The sequence below is a fragment of the Typha latifolia genome, chromosome 1, assembly GCF_019914945.1.
Source record: "Typha latifolia isolate L0001 chromosome 1, TyphaL0001v2, whole genome shotgun sequence".
NCBI classification, from domain to species: domain Eukaryota; kingdom Viridiplantae; phylum Streptophyta; class Magnoliopsida; order Poales; family Typhaceae; genus Typha; species Typha latifolia.
Window position 1 is genome coordinate 16,917,774 of NC_133086.1, and position 17,881 is coordinate 16,935,654.

Genomic DNA, 17,881 nt, shown 5'->3' on the forward strand with positions numbered 1-17,881 from the left:
TGGCCCATTTTTATTTGGGGGCTTTTTTGCAATTTAAAATTTTAATAAAAATTTAAGGTAAAATAAAGTTTTAAGGTTGGTTTTTTCTAAATCCCAATGTGCAATCACTGGCTAGTTTCTCAACTAGGTGGAGTAGAAGTCAAAACATACCAATAAGAATGATTCTTATTGTATTTTATTATTATCATTATTATTATAACAACAAAACTACAATTAATTCATTTCACCATTACTTTGTCTATTATTCTTGCTTTTTTTTCTCTAGTTTTGTACTAATTCATCGTGAATTTTCTGCCATCTCTGTTGACGAAAATATACAGTTGCAATTTAAAAAATTCTAAAGGGATCATAGTAATATAAAAAACTAGAGGGTAAAATATATTTAATTATCTGAAAAAGATAATAAATGAACCAATAAATTGGAACAATGTGGGTCAATCTTAGGACCTAACCAAATCAAATGGTCAATGATTGTGTTTTTACCACTTCAGTGGAAGACACTTCTTCACAAGTCATTAGTCTTGACCTCTTTAAGCTTTCCATATGGAGGGTGATAGGGGAGTGGAATTAAGGCACGTTTGTCCAAGGCTGTCCTTGGAGAGTTGGAGTGGTGCTCACTTTTGTATAGGAGATAAACTCCTTAGCAGACTCTTTTCGTAAGGAATCACAACTCTTTTGCTTGGTTACCCTCCATCCTATTTAAATGACAGTGACTATTTATTTACTCACAAATTGAAGCAAGAGTGATCCACTTGACACTTCATTAACAAAGTTAATTTTAGCCAAAATGAAGAAAAATTACAATATTATAAAAGCTCAACTTGATACTTTACAGGAGTAATTAACTTAATAGGAAGGGAAAGACCACTACTTTGCAAGTAAAAGGAAGCAAAATAACATTTAAACCAGTGACTCAAACAACACATTCTTCTTTGCCACTCAGCACTCAGTTGCTGTTCTTTTCCTGCTCACTGATCTCAGCTGGAAAGGCAAGCAAGAAGAAGGTGAAGTCAGTAAGATGTAGTAGAAGCATAACATAAAACTGTGCATCTTTCTAGAGGGGAACTAGTGTTAAACAAATAGATGATCCTGTGGGCAGACTTACAGACGATGCGGAGAGGTTGGAGCTCTTCAAAACGCGCAATCTTTTAGCAGTTGAAATGAACATGCTGCAAAATTTGAAGAACAGTATATTTCTTTACATGGAAATTATTCTCGATATAGTTCATAAGAAGGTGGATCACTTTAAATGAAATGTCCATGATCAAATTGTTGTTACTCCATCACAGTGAGGTGCAAATTTGCAAGTATTTGTTTGGTTGCGTGCATTTATATGGCAAGCTAAAGCTTTTATAAGTAGGAAGTAAAAGAACCAATGAATTTATTCAGAATAAAAGAACTTACTCCCATGGAACATCTCCAACCAACATCTTGTCACCTTCTTCATCCTCGTAAACCAGAGTATATTCACCACTCCCATCTAGTAAGCCAGTACTGATCGTCTCCTTTTCTTTGGCATTCTTCTGACCTCCGTTAGCAACTGGATCCCTTTGAGCTAATTTTAGAGTAAGAAAAAGAGGAGAGAGTTTCGTAGATCAGTACTTTGAGGACTTTAAGCTCAAGAAATATCCTCCAGTAATTTACATATAATATTGTCAATACTTGTACTACAATATTAAGTAATAAGTAGATGATTAAATTGGATTGAAAAATATGCTAGTCAGAACTTTTATGACTTCATTATTTGTAAATATGTAACAAATTGAGAGGTATACCTGAAAGAAGTGCACTAAAGAGCTCATCTACAGCCAAAGAGAGCTTCTCATAATTATTGTAGGCCTTCAAGTCTACTTTTCTACCAATAGGAATGCCATCCATGTTGATTTTTACAAATAATCCTTTCTTGTCATCCTCAAACTTAGCTGCAGTCTCTGAACTGACATTCTGTGTTCCAAGACCTGGTTTCGAAGAGCTCGCAATGTTCTTTCTGAAAGAACGAATAGGAGGCCACCCAACAATAGGAGTTGTTGCGGTTCTGTTTGTATGAACACAAAGAACAAAGATAACAGTGAAGAATGTTGTTAGAACACAGCAGAACTAACTAAGAGTAAACTCATATTTTATATAAAAAGAAGCTTTGAGACATAGCAACCTACTAAGAAATATAGAATAGATCATTAAGCTGAAGTTACTCAATTAGCAAGAATAATAACTGAAATGGTGACAGGAAGATACAAAAAATTATGTGCTTTTTTTGAGAAATCCTAATGTAAAAAACTAGAAGAGACAACCGAAACTTGGCATTGCTGTGGAAACATAAAACTAAAATTGTGCAAAGACATAAACTAATACTACAAATTAATACTTCTCTTGTCCAACAAAAGTCTTCATAATTGTTATTCTTGTACACACATAAAGTGATAAAACATCAAAATGAATATCTTTTTTTCTTAACTTCTAGCTAAATACTAAGATTCTAATCATTGCATACAACATGAAAAGGTAGATATGAGCGCAAAAGGTAAAAATAAAAGGAATGACCAAAAATAAATCGGACATGAGAAGGCATGGAGTGCCTAGTAACATAGAATTTCAACTACATCAGCCCTAAGATATTAAAAAGAAATGCATGACAAGATAAAGGGACACCGTTTCAAAGATGTGAACCAATATACAACAATCATTAGTGATTCCATTAAAAAGTAAAAGCTCAAAAGCCATGAAATTATTGCCTTGCTTGAGAGCTATTGATGCTCACAACTACATTCCCAGCAGTGACTGCATGGGGAGGACCACTTGCTTTCCTCTCAGTGCTCTGCTGTTCTTTTTCCATCCCTGCTTTACTCTGCAAGTGAAGAAGCCCAGACTGCTGCCGCTCAAAGCCTAAAGAAGAGGAAGAAGAAGAGGAGGAAGAAGAAGATGATGAAAGAAATCAAGGTTGTAGATAAAAAGAAACATAGAAAGAATAAGACCCAAGACTAGCTTAAAAGTACTACCTTCTGAGTTGGGCTCAACTGCACCCAAGAACCCTCTTTTGGCTCCAGAACAAGGGTTAAAACCATTGTTCTTGGCAACCTTAGAGAGGTGGCCAAGAGGCAGAATAGACTTAACAGAATGCTCCACTCTTTTCTCCTTTTCCTCTACCCAGTCTTCTTCTCCAGGGGGAGCGAGTCTTAGCTCTAACTTCCTCTCCTCTGCTACTCCAAAACCATTGGCTTCTCCTCCCCCTTCCTTAACCAACCACTCTCTCTCATTTGCTATGAGATCAAGCAACTGAGGGCATGCTTCTAAACCTTTCTTGAGGTCTCCCTCCATTCTTCTCTTCTTGGGGAAAACCTACAGACCACTAGGAATTTATGATATTGAACTCTGAGCAGCCACAGAGGAAAGTTGCCACCCTTTTCCTTCCCCTCAAGCTACAAGATCAAAAACCCACTTACAAAACACCACTATTTACCAGGAAAAAAAATAAAAACTCAAATCGAGATTTTTAGAGGACAAGAAAGTTGCTTTCTAAATACTCTTTTTCTCCCCTGCGATCATAAAGGGGAAAAGAGCCGAGCAACCATGAGAGATTCCATGGCTGAAGGCATTCCTTAAAAGGGAATTAAGAGCATCTCTCACGCAATTATTCTACAGAAGAAGAAACCGAGCAGGCGTAGTTCTGACAACTTCGGCGCTTGTCAAGCCCAAGGATGGAGATGTGAGTCTAATGCCGCTCTATCCTCTTCCTCTATATACCTCTTAAAAGAAGGAAAAAAAAAGAAACAGTAGTACCTAAAAGCTAATACGTTATAAAGCTAAATCACGTTTTACTTAGATTAAAGAGGTGGTTAGTTTTTAGTATTACTAGAAAATATAATGGATGTTCGGATATTTACAGTTTGAACCCCACGATTGTGATGAATTCCATTCCTACACATGCATGATTCGCGCCACCGCACCTCCAGGATCCGGTCCAAGTCAATAGACGCGTGCTGCTTCCCGGCCAATGGATTTCCGAAACGTGGGTGTTTATCGGCCTTTTGGAGTGGGCCCCGCGTTGTCTTTCGCGTGGGTGGCTCGCGACCCCGCTTCCCATCGAGCAACATGCTCGCCTTTTCATAGTCGGCGTCGTCATCATTTCCCCCGTCGGCCGTAGTCCACAATCTCAACCATCCGAATCTTTTTTAGAGAGATTTCTAAACAACGCTCAATCCTTTTCCTTTATAATTATCATTAATAAACTGTCACTATTTGTGTGTATATATTTGTTACTTTATTAGGACTCTGAATTTTATTTTATTATTAGTACCACCATTTCTCATAATGATCATGAGCTTTTTTTTCATGGCCCGAATGGGTTAAGTTAATTATCTAAGCATAATGGCTGTACTTTTTACCAAGGGATTTTTAGTTCTTTTTATCCTCAAAATTTTTTAAATTAATAAAATATTATCTATTATTATAATAGCTAATAGATGTAATATAATTCAACGGTGTTTTAAATTTATATTTACTGTACTTGATTTAAGAGTTAGATATTCCACTTGTAAAGTGCTGCCCAATCTTTTAGTAGGCGCTTGACAAGTGGCTTGCAAACGGTGGCCTTACTCAACGTCATTAGAAGGAATCAATCATTGTTACCGTTAGTCCATGGCCCATTTACCTGTAGACGAGGTAACTTCCCTATATACGTATAAATAGTTTAAACATAGAAGTTGATTTAATTATTCAATTTATATATCACAAAGAAGAGTTAATTCTTTAATCTAATCATAGTTAGTTTACTAGCTCGTAATTTATCAACTTCTTCTTTATAATGCATAAGAATTTGAAGAGCAGCGGTGTAATATGTATTACAAATATATAGAAAGAGTTTGTTTAGCTTATAACATTTCACCGTGCATCTTTTGTCTTCTTCTCGACTTCTCTTTTAGCAGTTAATAAAAAGGAATAAAGGAACTCTACAACTTGAAATGGAATCTCAAAAAGAAGTCCACATCCATGACAACTTCTTTGCCATGCATCCTCAACCATGATGAGTTGATGACCCACAAAATAGATTCCACTGGCTCAAAGCCATTGTCGTCTTCTCACAATGGGCCACCATTTTATATGTATGTGTATGGTTGATCTCTGCCCAAGATAGAATAATTGAACACAAAGACATCTCTCTCTAGATTTTGGTTGCTGGTGTGCCGGCTTTTCTGATAGGCAGCTAAGTTTGAAGGATAGAGTAAGAAACGATTTGCACGTGTAGGATCTCTCTAGCAAAAACTAATGGCAGCTCCTCTCACAATATAGGTGATGTGGACTTCACACTCACACACACACACACACACACAAAACATGGTGAGCTCCACTTAGCCTCCTCACCGAGTGGAAGCTTATGTCAAAAGTTACACAAGGAAGATACTTTCAAGCATGGATAGAAAAATTGGTCGATTCCGATCCAGATCACATCCTAATCAATTTGGGTGGGGTTGATCAATATCTATCTGAATCAAGCTATTTGAGTCGATTGGGTCAAATCCCATATCAGATCCATGAATATTAATGATTAATGTTTCCATCTCATTGTCTTTCTCCTTCTCTCTTTCTCTCTCTTGATGCCTAGATCCAACTTCTATAAACTCCATAGTGCATATCCAACTCTAGCGAGTACTTTAGTATCTTGGGTACTTAGACCTTCTGAACTATTACTATTTTTTATATATACTTTATAATTTTTTTACTATATACATCCCCTGATCCAAAAGAAGATTTGGTTTAGATGTCCGCATAGATTTTTTTTTTCTTAGTTTAGAAGGTGTATATGGATAATAAAAAAGTTTAGAAAACATATGTAAAAAATAGTGATAATTCAAGCAGTCTAAATGAAATTATTGGCTTTTTATTTTTCTTTCTCCTTTTCTTCTTCAATGCAATTTTTTTTGGTTTATTCTTTCTCTCTTTTTTTTTCTTCCTCTTCAACCTATTTATGAGAGTTAACTTAGTATTAATTAAGTTTTGAGTAAGTTAGTATGTTTTTAGTTTTTAAGTTTTCATACGTGAATAATTATTATTCTCTTTTTTATTTAAAATTTTATGTATATAAAAAATATTTTGATTTGATCGGAGCGATTGATACAGTCGATACATATTAATTTTTTTTCCTTAGTACCTATCATGAGATTTGAAACGTTGTTTTCAAGAGCTATTAAATATTGGCATGCGTATACTATGAAAATATAACATATAATATCGTGTAAAATATTTAATGGAATCCCACTTATCATCAACGAATAGAGATAAAACCTAGAGCTAAGAGACCATTAATATAAACGTGCTTACTTATAAAACATATTAAGATCCTCTCTCAATCACTGTCATACTCTTTTCCTTACCTCTTTACATGTACTCGTCCCAATGCACCATTTTTTTTTTATCTCGAGATATAGATAGATTGCTGTTCTTTATTTTATTTTTTTTCTTTTATTTTGCTTTTGAGAGAGAGAAATTGTACTACTTGAAGTGCACCAAGCTAATGACCAACTAGATGGGAGCTAGGTGATGCAATGTGAAAGTAAAGAGGAAATTAAGAGAGACCACCTAATTACGGCTGAGATAGATAGCATTGCTAGATCTACCTTATAACAAATTAGAAAAACGTCACCAACTACATGACCTATTAAATAAAAAGATTAAAAGGCATGCATGCATCCTCGCTACGCAAGCTACTTAAGCACGCCAGTTGAACAGAGAAAAGAAAAATATTATTAATTGTCAGTTTGAAGCATATCCAAAATGAAGCTTTGATGGCTTTGTGGAGCTCTATAAGCAGCCCACTTTCACTTTGTCCCTCCAAAAGTGATGAGGGCTGGGTTTTTTTAATTAGTACCCCATGCTTACGTAGTTACGTAATATATATATGATAGGCAAGACAAGGCATAACATAAAAGCAAAGTCACTTAGTTCTAGCCAAGTTGAGATGCACTTAGAGATCCTAAGGCCTTTCTATTTCCCTCATCTTTTATATGCCGGGAAAAGAGGTTGAGTGAGTGAAGTCATCCACATGGAAAACGGTGCTCTCATAAGTTGTTTAAGTTGTAGTGTGAAAATAACTGACCTCGAAACATCATAATGCTATGCTTACAAGCACTTTACAGACATTCTACAAGATGATCCTTAATTATGAGATAAAAGAGAGATATTATTAAAAGTTAGAATGTCGTCATATCAAAGGTGTTTGTAAGAACAGTAATACTACTCATACGTGGGCCCTGGTAATTTAAGTATCTTTAACTTTGGAAGGTATGCATTCATATAGTTAAGGATTTGATGATAAGTTTTCTCGATCATATCAATCACTTGTATGTCTATTATTTTTACTCGGGTCAACATTAGCAAGCGAAAGAAAGAAAGTATACACACGCACTTACATGCATTATACGTACCTGCACTAATACACGTACTCATGCATCCGTCCGTACATGCATACATACCACCCTGCATTGCTACATGTTTGCTTACGTACATATACGTGCATGCATACATATACATACGTACTTATGCACGTAACTTAGACTAAAGAGTTTGGATTGAATCCTCGATTAAGAAAAGGTAAGAACTTGGAAACAGTAAACTTCTTCAATAAAAGCTAAAGAGTTCGAGTTGTATCTTTTACCATTATTCGTCAATAGTGTTAGGGCTTGAGCATTAGATATTCTATTGGGCTTTTGTCATTTCTTTGTTTGCAGCCGTTCATGTACTAATGATGCATAGTGGCCCAACTATTAGTGAATCACTCTTAGATGTGTACTAAGGCATGGATCATTCTATAAACTATAAATATAAACGCTATTAACAAAAAATAATCTTAAATGATTCTGTTTCATTTGAATAAATATAAGCGAAGAAACACAGTGCAAGTAAGCATATTTTGGTCCAAAATTAAGAGGATAAATTATATTTAATCCATTACTAAACATACAAAACTTCACCAACTCACCAACAGCAATTAAAATTTTTTTTCTCTCTCTCCTACTAGTTTTTGTCAAGAGTGCTCACGTCACATCCTATTCGCCCAAAAGCAGCCAATTAGGATGTGGGTTTAATTTCGTCTCAGATTCTTTAATAGTCTGTCACGTGGAACACGGTAAACGCGTAACATGACGTGTCCTTGGCCGAGTACGCCAACGGAGAAACACGTCACGCCAACTGGATCTAGCAGCAACGTGGAACCACGAGCAGAACACGTCAGGATCGACGTTTGAGGGTTAACAAAAGGTGAAGCATATTTTTAAGACACATCCTTTATTAGTACGTTTAAAATTTAGAATCATAATCTAGCCACTATAAACTGTTTTCATATACAGAATGCAACCATATATTACATTAAAAAAAAAGGGGCATACTTATCATTCAAAAAGACAATTTTCGTTTCTTCCGGTTAAATTTCTATTAATTGGATATAGAGTTCAATTAAATATATATATATATATATATATTTTTTAATCTTTATATGTTATTAAATTAATAAGAAATATATGAAAGTAATTATAAAAATAATTCACGAGATAGAATTCAGTTAAACTTTCATGAAATTAACCATAAAAAATTTATAAATAACTTTATTCTAACATACATACATTTACTCTCAATTAATAGTATATATGTCTTTTATTAAATAAATTATTAACATAATATAATTGTCAAAAATAACATGAACAATTAATATAAACTTTTAAAAAATATATACATAAATGAATAACTTTCAAGCGACTTTAGGTCTTATCTTATTTTGTAGTCTTAATTTTTAAAAAAATATTCGGCTACTAAATCTAAATTCAAAACAAACAGAGGGCTTGAGCTAGATGCAAATCAACTCTGGTGTGCCTTAGGGATGGGTATAATGCGCCTTAGGTACTCCATAATATCGTACACGAAATGTCAAAATCGTATGTATATACGTATGAAAAGTTAGTTTTAGGAAAGTGGATACAAGGATAAGCCTCAACCACTCAGGAATTTTGGAAGTTATTATTTCGATTGTGTGAAATAGTTTGTTGCTCTTTAATTGAAGAAAGAAAAGAAAAAGAAAAAGAAAATCTACATAAAACTACGGCTACCAAATATTAGAAACAAATTGCATCTTTCTGAATGCTTGTCGTTTGATTTCGAATAATAGTTCAATATAAACAAAGCTTAAAAAGTCTACATCGGCCCTCCTAACTGTCTCCCTTAATTCAAACATCTTCCTCACCCTTTCTAGCCTAATAGTTTGAATAACTAAGCATTACTAATTCAAATTTGACTTAGCTCTTAAGGAGGTTAACGTGCGCCCGACACTTTTTTCTTCTCTCTTTTCTAAGTTTTCTACCAAATCTTTTTACCGGTTCAAACTAAGAATTACAAGCGTAGTTATTAAAACCCGGACATGATTACATGGTAGAAATAAAAACTCCTATCATGTAGTTCAACCGTGTTAGTGTCATGTCCGATTCTAATAACTATGTGTAATATGTAGGAATAAAAATAAGTCGGATTAACTTCGACCTGACTCGCTATCCGGCTCGGATACGGATATGATTTTTAAAAAAAACTTGGATATGAGTTAGATATAATTTTCTTTATGAATACCAGATATCCGTTTATCCGCATATTTTTTAAATAATTTATAATTTTTAGTTTGTATATTTAAATAGTGAATATTGATATTGTTACAAATGATGTGTTATATATTATTTGTAGAGATTAATTTTACTAATTTTATATCTATTTGACATGCAAGAAATTTATCTTTTTTAAAACTTATAATATTTGTATGTTAATTATTTCTAAATAAAATATTATAATTCGTCTAAAATTCGATCAACGTCTGCTTAAGATCTGATCTGTATCCGAACAAAAAATATAGATACGGACGTGGTTAAGCATTACCCATGCTAATATGACTTTACACATAATCTTTTCTATTGGTCGATAAAAAAAATGAGGTGGTTTTAAATTATGAATAAATTAAAATGGTCCCTAAATGGACAGGGGAAAATGAGCAACTATATAATGTCACGATCCTACTTATTTTGATTGGATCAACGCACTGAACAGTGGAATAATTTTGCCAGTGGGCACATAGACATCAAGAATAATAATTGATTGGTTCTCAAGGGAAGGGTTGGGTTGGGTTAGTTGGCCCCTCAAAATTAAAGCGTTGGTTGCCGAACGAACCTAACCACGATTACAGCAGTCAAATTAACTAGTAGACCCCATGATCTCTTTTATGTGGTTGAGGTTCATATCATCCCACTCATCAATCAACATTGCATTTAACTCTACTACTAAGGCCTTAATTATCCAATCCACTAAAGAATCAATGGATCTGGCATTAAAAAAAGATTGAAGGAACAATGGATCAAATTTGTCAGTTCATCACCCAATCAGAAATTCCATCAAAATAATTTAGAAAAACTAACTCATAAGAAATAAAAATAGCAAATTATATTATATCCCCTGTGGGTTAGACTTAAATTTATTTTAAGTCTTTCTAATTTTATTTATGTTAAAATAAATTTAAGGCTAACTAAAATAAAATTTTCCCGATATAAAAAAAATCCACCGCGTTTCTAAGTTTGTGCTGCAAATACCAATTGAAAGGAGGAAAGCGAAAGTAGTTGGGGGAGGGGGGGGGGCAAAAACGTCACATTCGTCGATTAGAAAATGCGTGTGTAGAAGCTATTCGCCGCGTGCACACGGCTCCCAACTGCAAGCCACGATCCGACATTGGGTACTCCGACGACCAAACCCAGCGACGCTGCATTTGGCCACACAGCCAACTCCCTCCCCCCATCACATCAGCCGTCCAAATCACGCACCACCGGTCAATCCAACGGTGCTAGTTACTCACCTACCTAAAACAGACCCACCTGTAGTTAATCGCAGAAGGCGACGTGGCATACTATAGTTCACGCCAAGTTCCAAACTTTTTCCCTTCGCACTTGGTTGATGTGATACTCAACGAAAGGAGATGCGAGGCGTTAAATTATTCCTGAGATCTGATGTCGCCACGGGATTTTTCTTGTATTTTATTCACCCTAAAACTGGGAAGCTTGGAACTCAATTTAAACCCACCCTCCTCGTCTTCCCTCTCCTCTCTTCTCTCTTTCTCCGTTCTTTGTTGGAAACACCGAGTTAGAGAGAGAAAGGAGAAACCTCTCTCTCTCTCTCTCTCCTCTCTTTCTCTCTCTAGCCATGCTCTCGCTCAACGGAAGCACCTCTCTGGTAAAGCTCCCCCTTCCCCTTCTAATAATTACCCAAGCTAGTATCTTGCAGCTGATCCCCGACCAAGGATGATGGCGATTCCGAAAGCTATCTGCCCGCATTTCTGTTTCTTTTCTTTAATTTTAGCAATTAATCTTGATCGAGACTAGTAACAGTTCCGATCGGATCGGAATAAATGGGGATTCGTCGTTGTCTGACCTTCCTTCCTTGCTTCGAGACCAGAGGTGGAAGGAGAGCTGCATCAGGAGGCTCGGTACCCCGCGGAGGAGAGCACCGGCGGCGGTAACCTTACCGGTGAGGGCGGCGGGTGTGCGCTGCCAGGCGAGCTCGAGGGCGATCGCGATGGAGTCGGCGGCGGCGACGCACGAGGATGAGCTGGAGGCCATGATGGATCCGAAGAGCACAGTCGGCGGCGGCGTGAAGGACACGTACGGCGAGGACAGCGCCATGGAGGACCAGCAAGTGACTCCGTGGACCCTCTCCGTTGCCAGGTCGGATCTGGTCACATCTCACCTCCTTCGATCTCATCGGCTTGCTTGCTTTATTTATTCTAATTTGATTTGCCATTTTTGTCGCTTTATTGATGTATGTAGTAGTTTGTGGCGTTCCAGATCTATAATTGTTTTTCTATATGTCGGCGGGCTCCTTGTAATGTGCGGTAGATCTTACCCTATTTTTTTCCCCGGCCATCTTAGAATGGAAGTAGTAGCCTATTTGTGTATGCTCGTGACGTATATATTTTTTATTTGATATAATTCTCGTTATGTCACTATATTGACGTGCTCTTTTGCCATGTGAGGTCTCTATACTTGTTATATATATAGGTCGTGTGGGCTCTTTGGGATGTAGGTGGATCGGTCTTTGTCCTGACTCCCAGCCTCAATAATTTTTTTGATATAATTATGTTAATTATTGTCACTCTTTGGTAGTACATCTTCCTCAGAATCATTGAATTCAAAAATGGTGATTGATATGATTTATTATTGCTTAACAGTGGCTACACTTTGCTAAGGGATCCACATCACAACAAAGGGCTAGCATTCAGCGAGAAGGAGAGAGATGCACACTACTTGCGGGGCCTCTTGCCTCCAGCTGTAGTGAGTCAAGAGCTTCAGGTTCGTATTAATCCATGCTTTCAAGAGTTATACATTCTCTTATTGTAGTTTAGAACTTATGCTCGTTTTCCTGCTTTCTCTTATTGGTTTCTCAGGTGAAGAAGCTCATGCACAATATTCGCCAATATAAGGTTCCCCTGCAGCGTTACATGGCAATGATGGACCTTCAGGTGATTCAGTAGTTTACTCCTTTTTGTATAGCAATATTTTATTTTGCACCCTGCATTAGTGATAGCTATTTCTAAACTGAGCCTTACATTTCCTTAAAATTGTCAATCTTTAGTTAGTCACCTACCAAGTAACTCAAAAATCCTAGGTCCATTTGATAAGAACCTAGCAATATGAATCCAACTTAAATCGGGTGATTAATCCATCCTGAGTTCCTTACCAAGGACTTGAACACTTATATGAACAAAGGGAAAATTAATTAGTAGTTGTTAGAAATAAAGAGAATGAAATATTCTCTTTTTGATCCATTTGCGTTAGGGTCTCTGCTTGGTTAAATTTGATCCAGCCATCCAGGGTGTTAGTTGAACATTTCTAGTGCTATGTGTGGTTGATCTGGGAATATTGAGAGGTAGTTTTCCTACCATGACATATTCAACAATACTGAGTATTGAATGAAATTTCATCTTTAGTTATAATGGGTGAGTCTTAATAATCATATGATTCTTCAGGAGATGAATGAGAGGCTTTTCTACAAACTTCTAATTGATAATGTCGAGGAGCTGCTTCCTGTTGTTTACACTCCCACAGTTGGTGAGGCTTGCCAAAAATATGGCAGCATTTTCAGACGTCCGCAGGGTCTATATATCAGTTTAAAAGAGAAGTGGGTTCTCTGATTTGTTTCCTTGCTATTTACACAACCATTCTATGTCTTTTCCATGACTGACTGAAGGGCGTTGCAGGGGAAAGATTCTTGAGGTGCTCAAGAACTGGCCTGAGAAGAACATTCAAGTTATTGTGGTAACAGATGGTGAGCGCATTTTGGGTCTTGGAGATCTTGGATGCCAGGTTAATATTTACTTTGTTATTTAAATATAATCAGGTGATAAAACTTTCTTTAGTAATGTAATGAAGTTTGAATGGTATAGGGGATGGGAATTCCTGTAGGCAAGCTCTCCCTTTATACTGCCCTTGGAGGACTTCGTCCTTCTGCTGTAAGTGCTTCATTCCTTATGTTGCCCTGTGGTAAATTAGCAGTATTTGCTCAGAAAATCTTGTTGCTTCTTTTGTCCACTGTAAATATGTGTTTGGAGTAGCTTCTGATTAGAATACTGTAGCTTGATGATATACTGTTCTATAATATTCTTCATTTTCGTTTCAGTGCTTGCCCATAACAATTGATGTGGGTACAAACAATGAGCAATTGCTGAATGATGACTTCTATATTGGGTTAAGGCAAAAGCGTGCTAGAGGGCAGGTAAAATATAACTTTGTACACATGCAGAATTGTAGATATTCTAGAACTTAAGTCTATAACTCTATACATAAATTGTTGAACTTATATGTTGTAGGAATATGCTGATCTTCTAGATGAGTTCATGTCTGCTGTTAAGCAGAATTATGGGGAGAAAGTCCTTATTCAGGTCAGTCAAAACACTGATTATCTGCAATCCTTAGTCACACAGGAAATCTAAGTATTGTTACTGTAAATAATTTTCACTAACTTTATTTTTTCTGACAGTTTGAAGACTTCGCTAATCATAATGCTTTCGATTTGCTTGCAAAATACAGCAAGTCCCATCTTGTCTTTAATGATGACATTCAGGTAAAAGTATTGTTTTTTTCTTGTTGCAACTCAGAATGGCATTTCATTGTTAATTTGTTAAATTCAATTAGTTCTGTTTCTTACAAATCAAATTTGAGAGCTGCAGGGAACAGCCTCTGTAGTCCTTGCTGGTCTGGTTGCATCACTGAAGTTGGTTGGTGGGACCTTAGCAGAGCATACTTACTTGTTCCTTGGTGCTGGTGAGGTTAGTAGGTTTGTGCTATTTTTTCTTCATTCTTCTACATACTGCTTATTGTTCCATCCAACATTATAAATACAAAAACCTGTCCAGTCCAGCATTCTAAATATAAAATCTGTCCAGTTCCAATAGGAAATTTGCCATGCGCACTAAAATACCTGGTCCAAACTGTCTGTATGATGTGTGGAAAAGAATTAGCTGATCGAATGATGGTGTGTTCAAAAGTTGATTTCAAACCGACTGTTTGATTTAACCTGAATGCCACTGGATACTGTTATTTAACAAATGTCCTAGTGTTGTGAAGGTTCGGGTCTGCACACCAACTAGATGTTGGATCTTGAACCTACTTCATTAGTCGATACCCGACAGTAGAACTTTCACTTTCCAATCTAGGATCCCAACTTAATTCTAGAAAAAAGAGATGAACCTAGTAAATTTATCACTCCTAGCAAACAGTAGATGTAGCATAAAAAGACAAAATTATGAGAACAATTTTATACTTATATCTACGCTTTCTTAAATCTAATGTTTCTGACACATCTTGGAGTTTCTCTTGAACTTGATGACGAATTGATTCTTTTTTCCTCTCTTTTCTGTCTCTCTGGATTCCTGGACAACAAGAGGATATGGGTGGATTCATTATGGTTCTGGTATCACTCATTGGCTTCACCAATTCAGCCAGCTGGCACCCATAGAATAGGCTGTCAGGCATTTTTATTCTTATGTAATAAAGTCGACAAGTGATTTACTCTTAAACAGCCAAGCTGATGACTTTTGATAGAAGTGTAGCGTTGAACTCTTGATTAGTGTCCATTGTTAGAACTATATTTGTTCCTGCTAAAATAATCAATCCAGGATGACCTCTAAATAACGCCTCGAATTTTATGTGGTCTCTGCAGGCTGGAACTGGTATTGCAGAACTCATTGCCCTTGAGATGTCAAGACAGGTATTGGACCTTAATTCTCTATAGCATTTTCCTTCCGAAAGAAAAAGGAGAGCAAGAAAGAAATAATGACGATCTTCTAGTTGCTTATTTCAGATTCCGAGTCGCGTATGATACTAATATATTCACTTATTTACATATCACATATGTTTGTATATATATATATATATATATATTTATGTTTTGGTAATTTTTCAGACAAATGCTCCAGTTGAAGAATGCCGTAAGAAGATTTGGCTTGTGGACTCTAAGGTAGAGATTCAAGCTGACATTGTACCACCTTTATGTCATGTCATTATGGATTTATCTTACTTTGTCTATCAACCTACAACACATTTCATCCTATGTAGGGACTGATTGTGAGCTCCCGGAAGGAGTCCCTTCAACACTTCAAGAAACCTTGGGCACATGAGCATGGAACTATCAACAACCTCTTAGATGCTGTCCAGGTAAGGAAGTCTCAAACATGATCCTCCCATTTACCTCCTTTTTCTCCTATATGAAGATATCCAGAACATCATTCCGCTGCTATATCCTAGGTTGCCTACTGGTGTCGATAATGGTCTTACAATATCATTTGTTCTTGCTGATAATGACAATTCTTTTGGTGTGATACAAGTTGGGTTGTATGGACAATGAGGCTAATACTCTGCCTATATCTGACTACTGGAAGATTCATTCCTAGCAGTAATAGCCTTGTCCCTGTTAGAATACATGTAGTCCGTGCATCCAGCAAACATGGTCACTTGATCCTGTGACCGTCTTACAACAAGGCAATTCTACCTGCTGACTTGGGTAGAAGCAGGGACACTGTTAGTGGCAAATTGACCATATGTTTAAACTCTGTCATGTGACATAATTAAATTTTTTCTAATCTGCTTGCTTTCCATGTCATGAGATTGCAAGGTACTTAGGTTCTTAATATTTCTTGGTTCTTGTAGGCTATCAAGCCAACTGTGTTAATTGGAACTTCTGGAGTAGGAAAAACATTCACGCAAGATGTAGTCGAAGCCATGGCTTCATTTAATGAGGTGATGTATTGTAGTTACTATTCATACTTATCCTTTTCCATTCAGCTTCAGTTGGTACTTACCCTAAATTTTATGGACATGGATTACAGAAACCAATAATTCTTTCCCTTTCAAATCCAACATCGCAATCTGAATGTACTGCTGAGGAAGCATATAATTGGAGCAAGGTGAATCTTGCATTTTGGTTGCTCCTGTTTCTATTAAGAACAAATTTTTTTTCCTTTTCTATAGTACACTTTGAATCCAAAAACACCTTTCTAAAGCCTCCATCTATTTATAGGGTCGTGCAATCTTCGCTAGTGGGAGTCCTTTTGATCCTGTTGAATATGACGGAAAAACTTTCGTGCCAGGCCAGGTTTGAACTTTCAGCCGTCTCTGGAAGCAACTGTGAAGGTTATTTTTGTTGGAAAATAGTTGAGATGCCGAGACTGATTTTTTTCCTTTTGCATCTTCGGTTCCTTGCTCTTTCAGGCAAACAATGCTTATATCTTCCCTGGACTCGGTCTTGGTCTGGTCATTTCTGGAGCCATTCGTGTGCATGATGACATGCTTCTTGCTGCCTGTAAGTAAATCTCAGAGCATCTGAATGCATCCTAGATTCCTTATTTGTATCATTGTGTGTTTAGTTAGAAGTTGCCTTTTGCTAATGTGAGGGCAGTGATACTGTCAGTCAGGCTCCTAGCATTATTTTGTCACTCTGACCCCTTATACAATGCTATTAGGCCTGTTTAGATCACTTCGTTGAATTTAATTTGTTTCCTCAAGTGCAAGTTGCACTGCTGTTCTGGAAAATTGTTCCATGATGTCACTCAAGAGTCTTGAAATTGGATTAGGAGCAATGTTGGATAATATCACTCAGGAAATTCCTGACATGCTACGAAATGGGCAATAATTTAGTTACTCATCAACCCTCTCTCTTGAATTGAAACAGCGGAAGCTTTAGCACAACAGGTCACACAGGAGAACTTCGATAAAGGACTGATCTATCCTCCTTTCAGTAATATCAGAAAGATTTCTGCTCACATTGCTGCAAACGTTGCTGCTAAAGCATATGAACTTGGTATGTGCCCTATTCACTCGTGCATTTTTCTCTTATGCCCTCTTGAACTCATAATACCTCTCTTTGTAGGTTTGGCTACTCGGCTCCCTCGCCCTGAAAACTTGGTGGAATATGCAGAAAGCTGCATGTACACCCCCGCCTATCACAGTTATCGGTAAATGTAGGATCCATCAATTCTGCAGTCATAGTATTTTAGTTTGTGTTAGCTGTTTGTGGTCTTCCAGCATTGTTTGGCATGGTTCATACCAGTGTACTGCTGAGACATGATTTACCTCACATAAATAGCTTCTACTTATTATTTAAGTGTCATAAAGTCAACAGTCTTACATTTGTTTCTACAGAAGCAGGCATTCTGCTTGATATTAAGAAGGTAAAATTATAATCACAGCCTTGTATTTTGGTCTCTATGTTATCAGAATATATTTCAACCCCCTTGGAGTAGCCTGAATTCGTAGCGCCTGTGTTAAAGTTTTATTTTTTCGGACAATAGATTTCTGACCTATCGACTGACTGTGTGACA

General features: G+C 36.6%; 2 protein-coding genes across 2 annotated transcripts; one reads left to right on the top strand and one right to left on the bottom strand.

Annotated features, from left to right (window-relative positions):
• Nucleotides 1-732: 732 nt before the first annotated feature.
• On the bottom strand, nucleotides 733-3,721 carry LOC140788892 (auxin-responsive protein IAA16-like). The gene is made up of 6 exons (XM_073138776.1): nucleotides 2,997-3,721; nucleotides 2,733-2,883; nucleotides 1,776-2,035; nucleotides 1,405-1,555; nucleotides 1,106-1,169; nucleotides 733-981 (listed from the first exon to the last, which is right to left on the bottom strand). The coding sequence occupies exons 1-6, from the start codon at nucleotides 3,313-3,315 to the stop codon at nucleotides 940-942; spliced, it is 987 nt and encodes a 328-aa protein (XP_072994877.1). The 5' UTR covers nucleotides 3,316-3,721; the 3' UTR covers nucleotides 733-939.
• A 7,289-nt stretch (nucleotides 3,722-11,010) lies between these two features.
• On the top strand, nucleotides 11,011-17,746 carry LOC140790806 (NADP-dependent malic enzyme-like). Its single transcript, XM_073141083.1, has 20 exons — nucleotides 11,011-11,241; nucleotides 11,464-11,732; nucleotides 12,236-12,356; nucleotides 12,452-12,526; nucleotides 13,034-13,185; nucleotides 13,265-13,370; nucleotides 13,451-13,516; nucleotides 13,684-13,779; nucleotides 13,874-13,945; nucleotides 14,044-14,127; nucleotides 14,234-14,332; nucleotides 15,226-15,273; nucleotides 15,469-15,522; nucleotides 15,621-15,719; nucleotides 16,212-16,301; nucleotides 16,391-16,468; nucleotides 16,582-16,656; nucleotides 16,773-16,863; nucleotides 17,233-17,361; nucleotides 17,431-17,746. Exons 1-20 carry the CDS (start codon nucleotides 11,212-11,214, stop codon nucleotides 17,517-17,519), a joined length of 1,923 nt encoding a protein of 640 aa, XP_072997184.1. The 5' UTR covers nucleotides 11,011-11,211; the 3' UTR covers nucleotides 17,520-17,746.
• The last annotated feature ends 135 nt before the right edge of the window (nucleotides 17,747-17,881 follow it).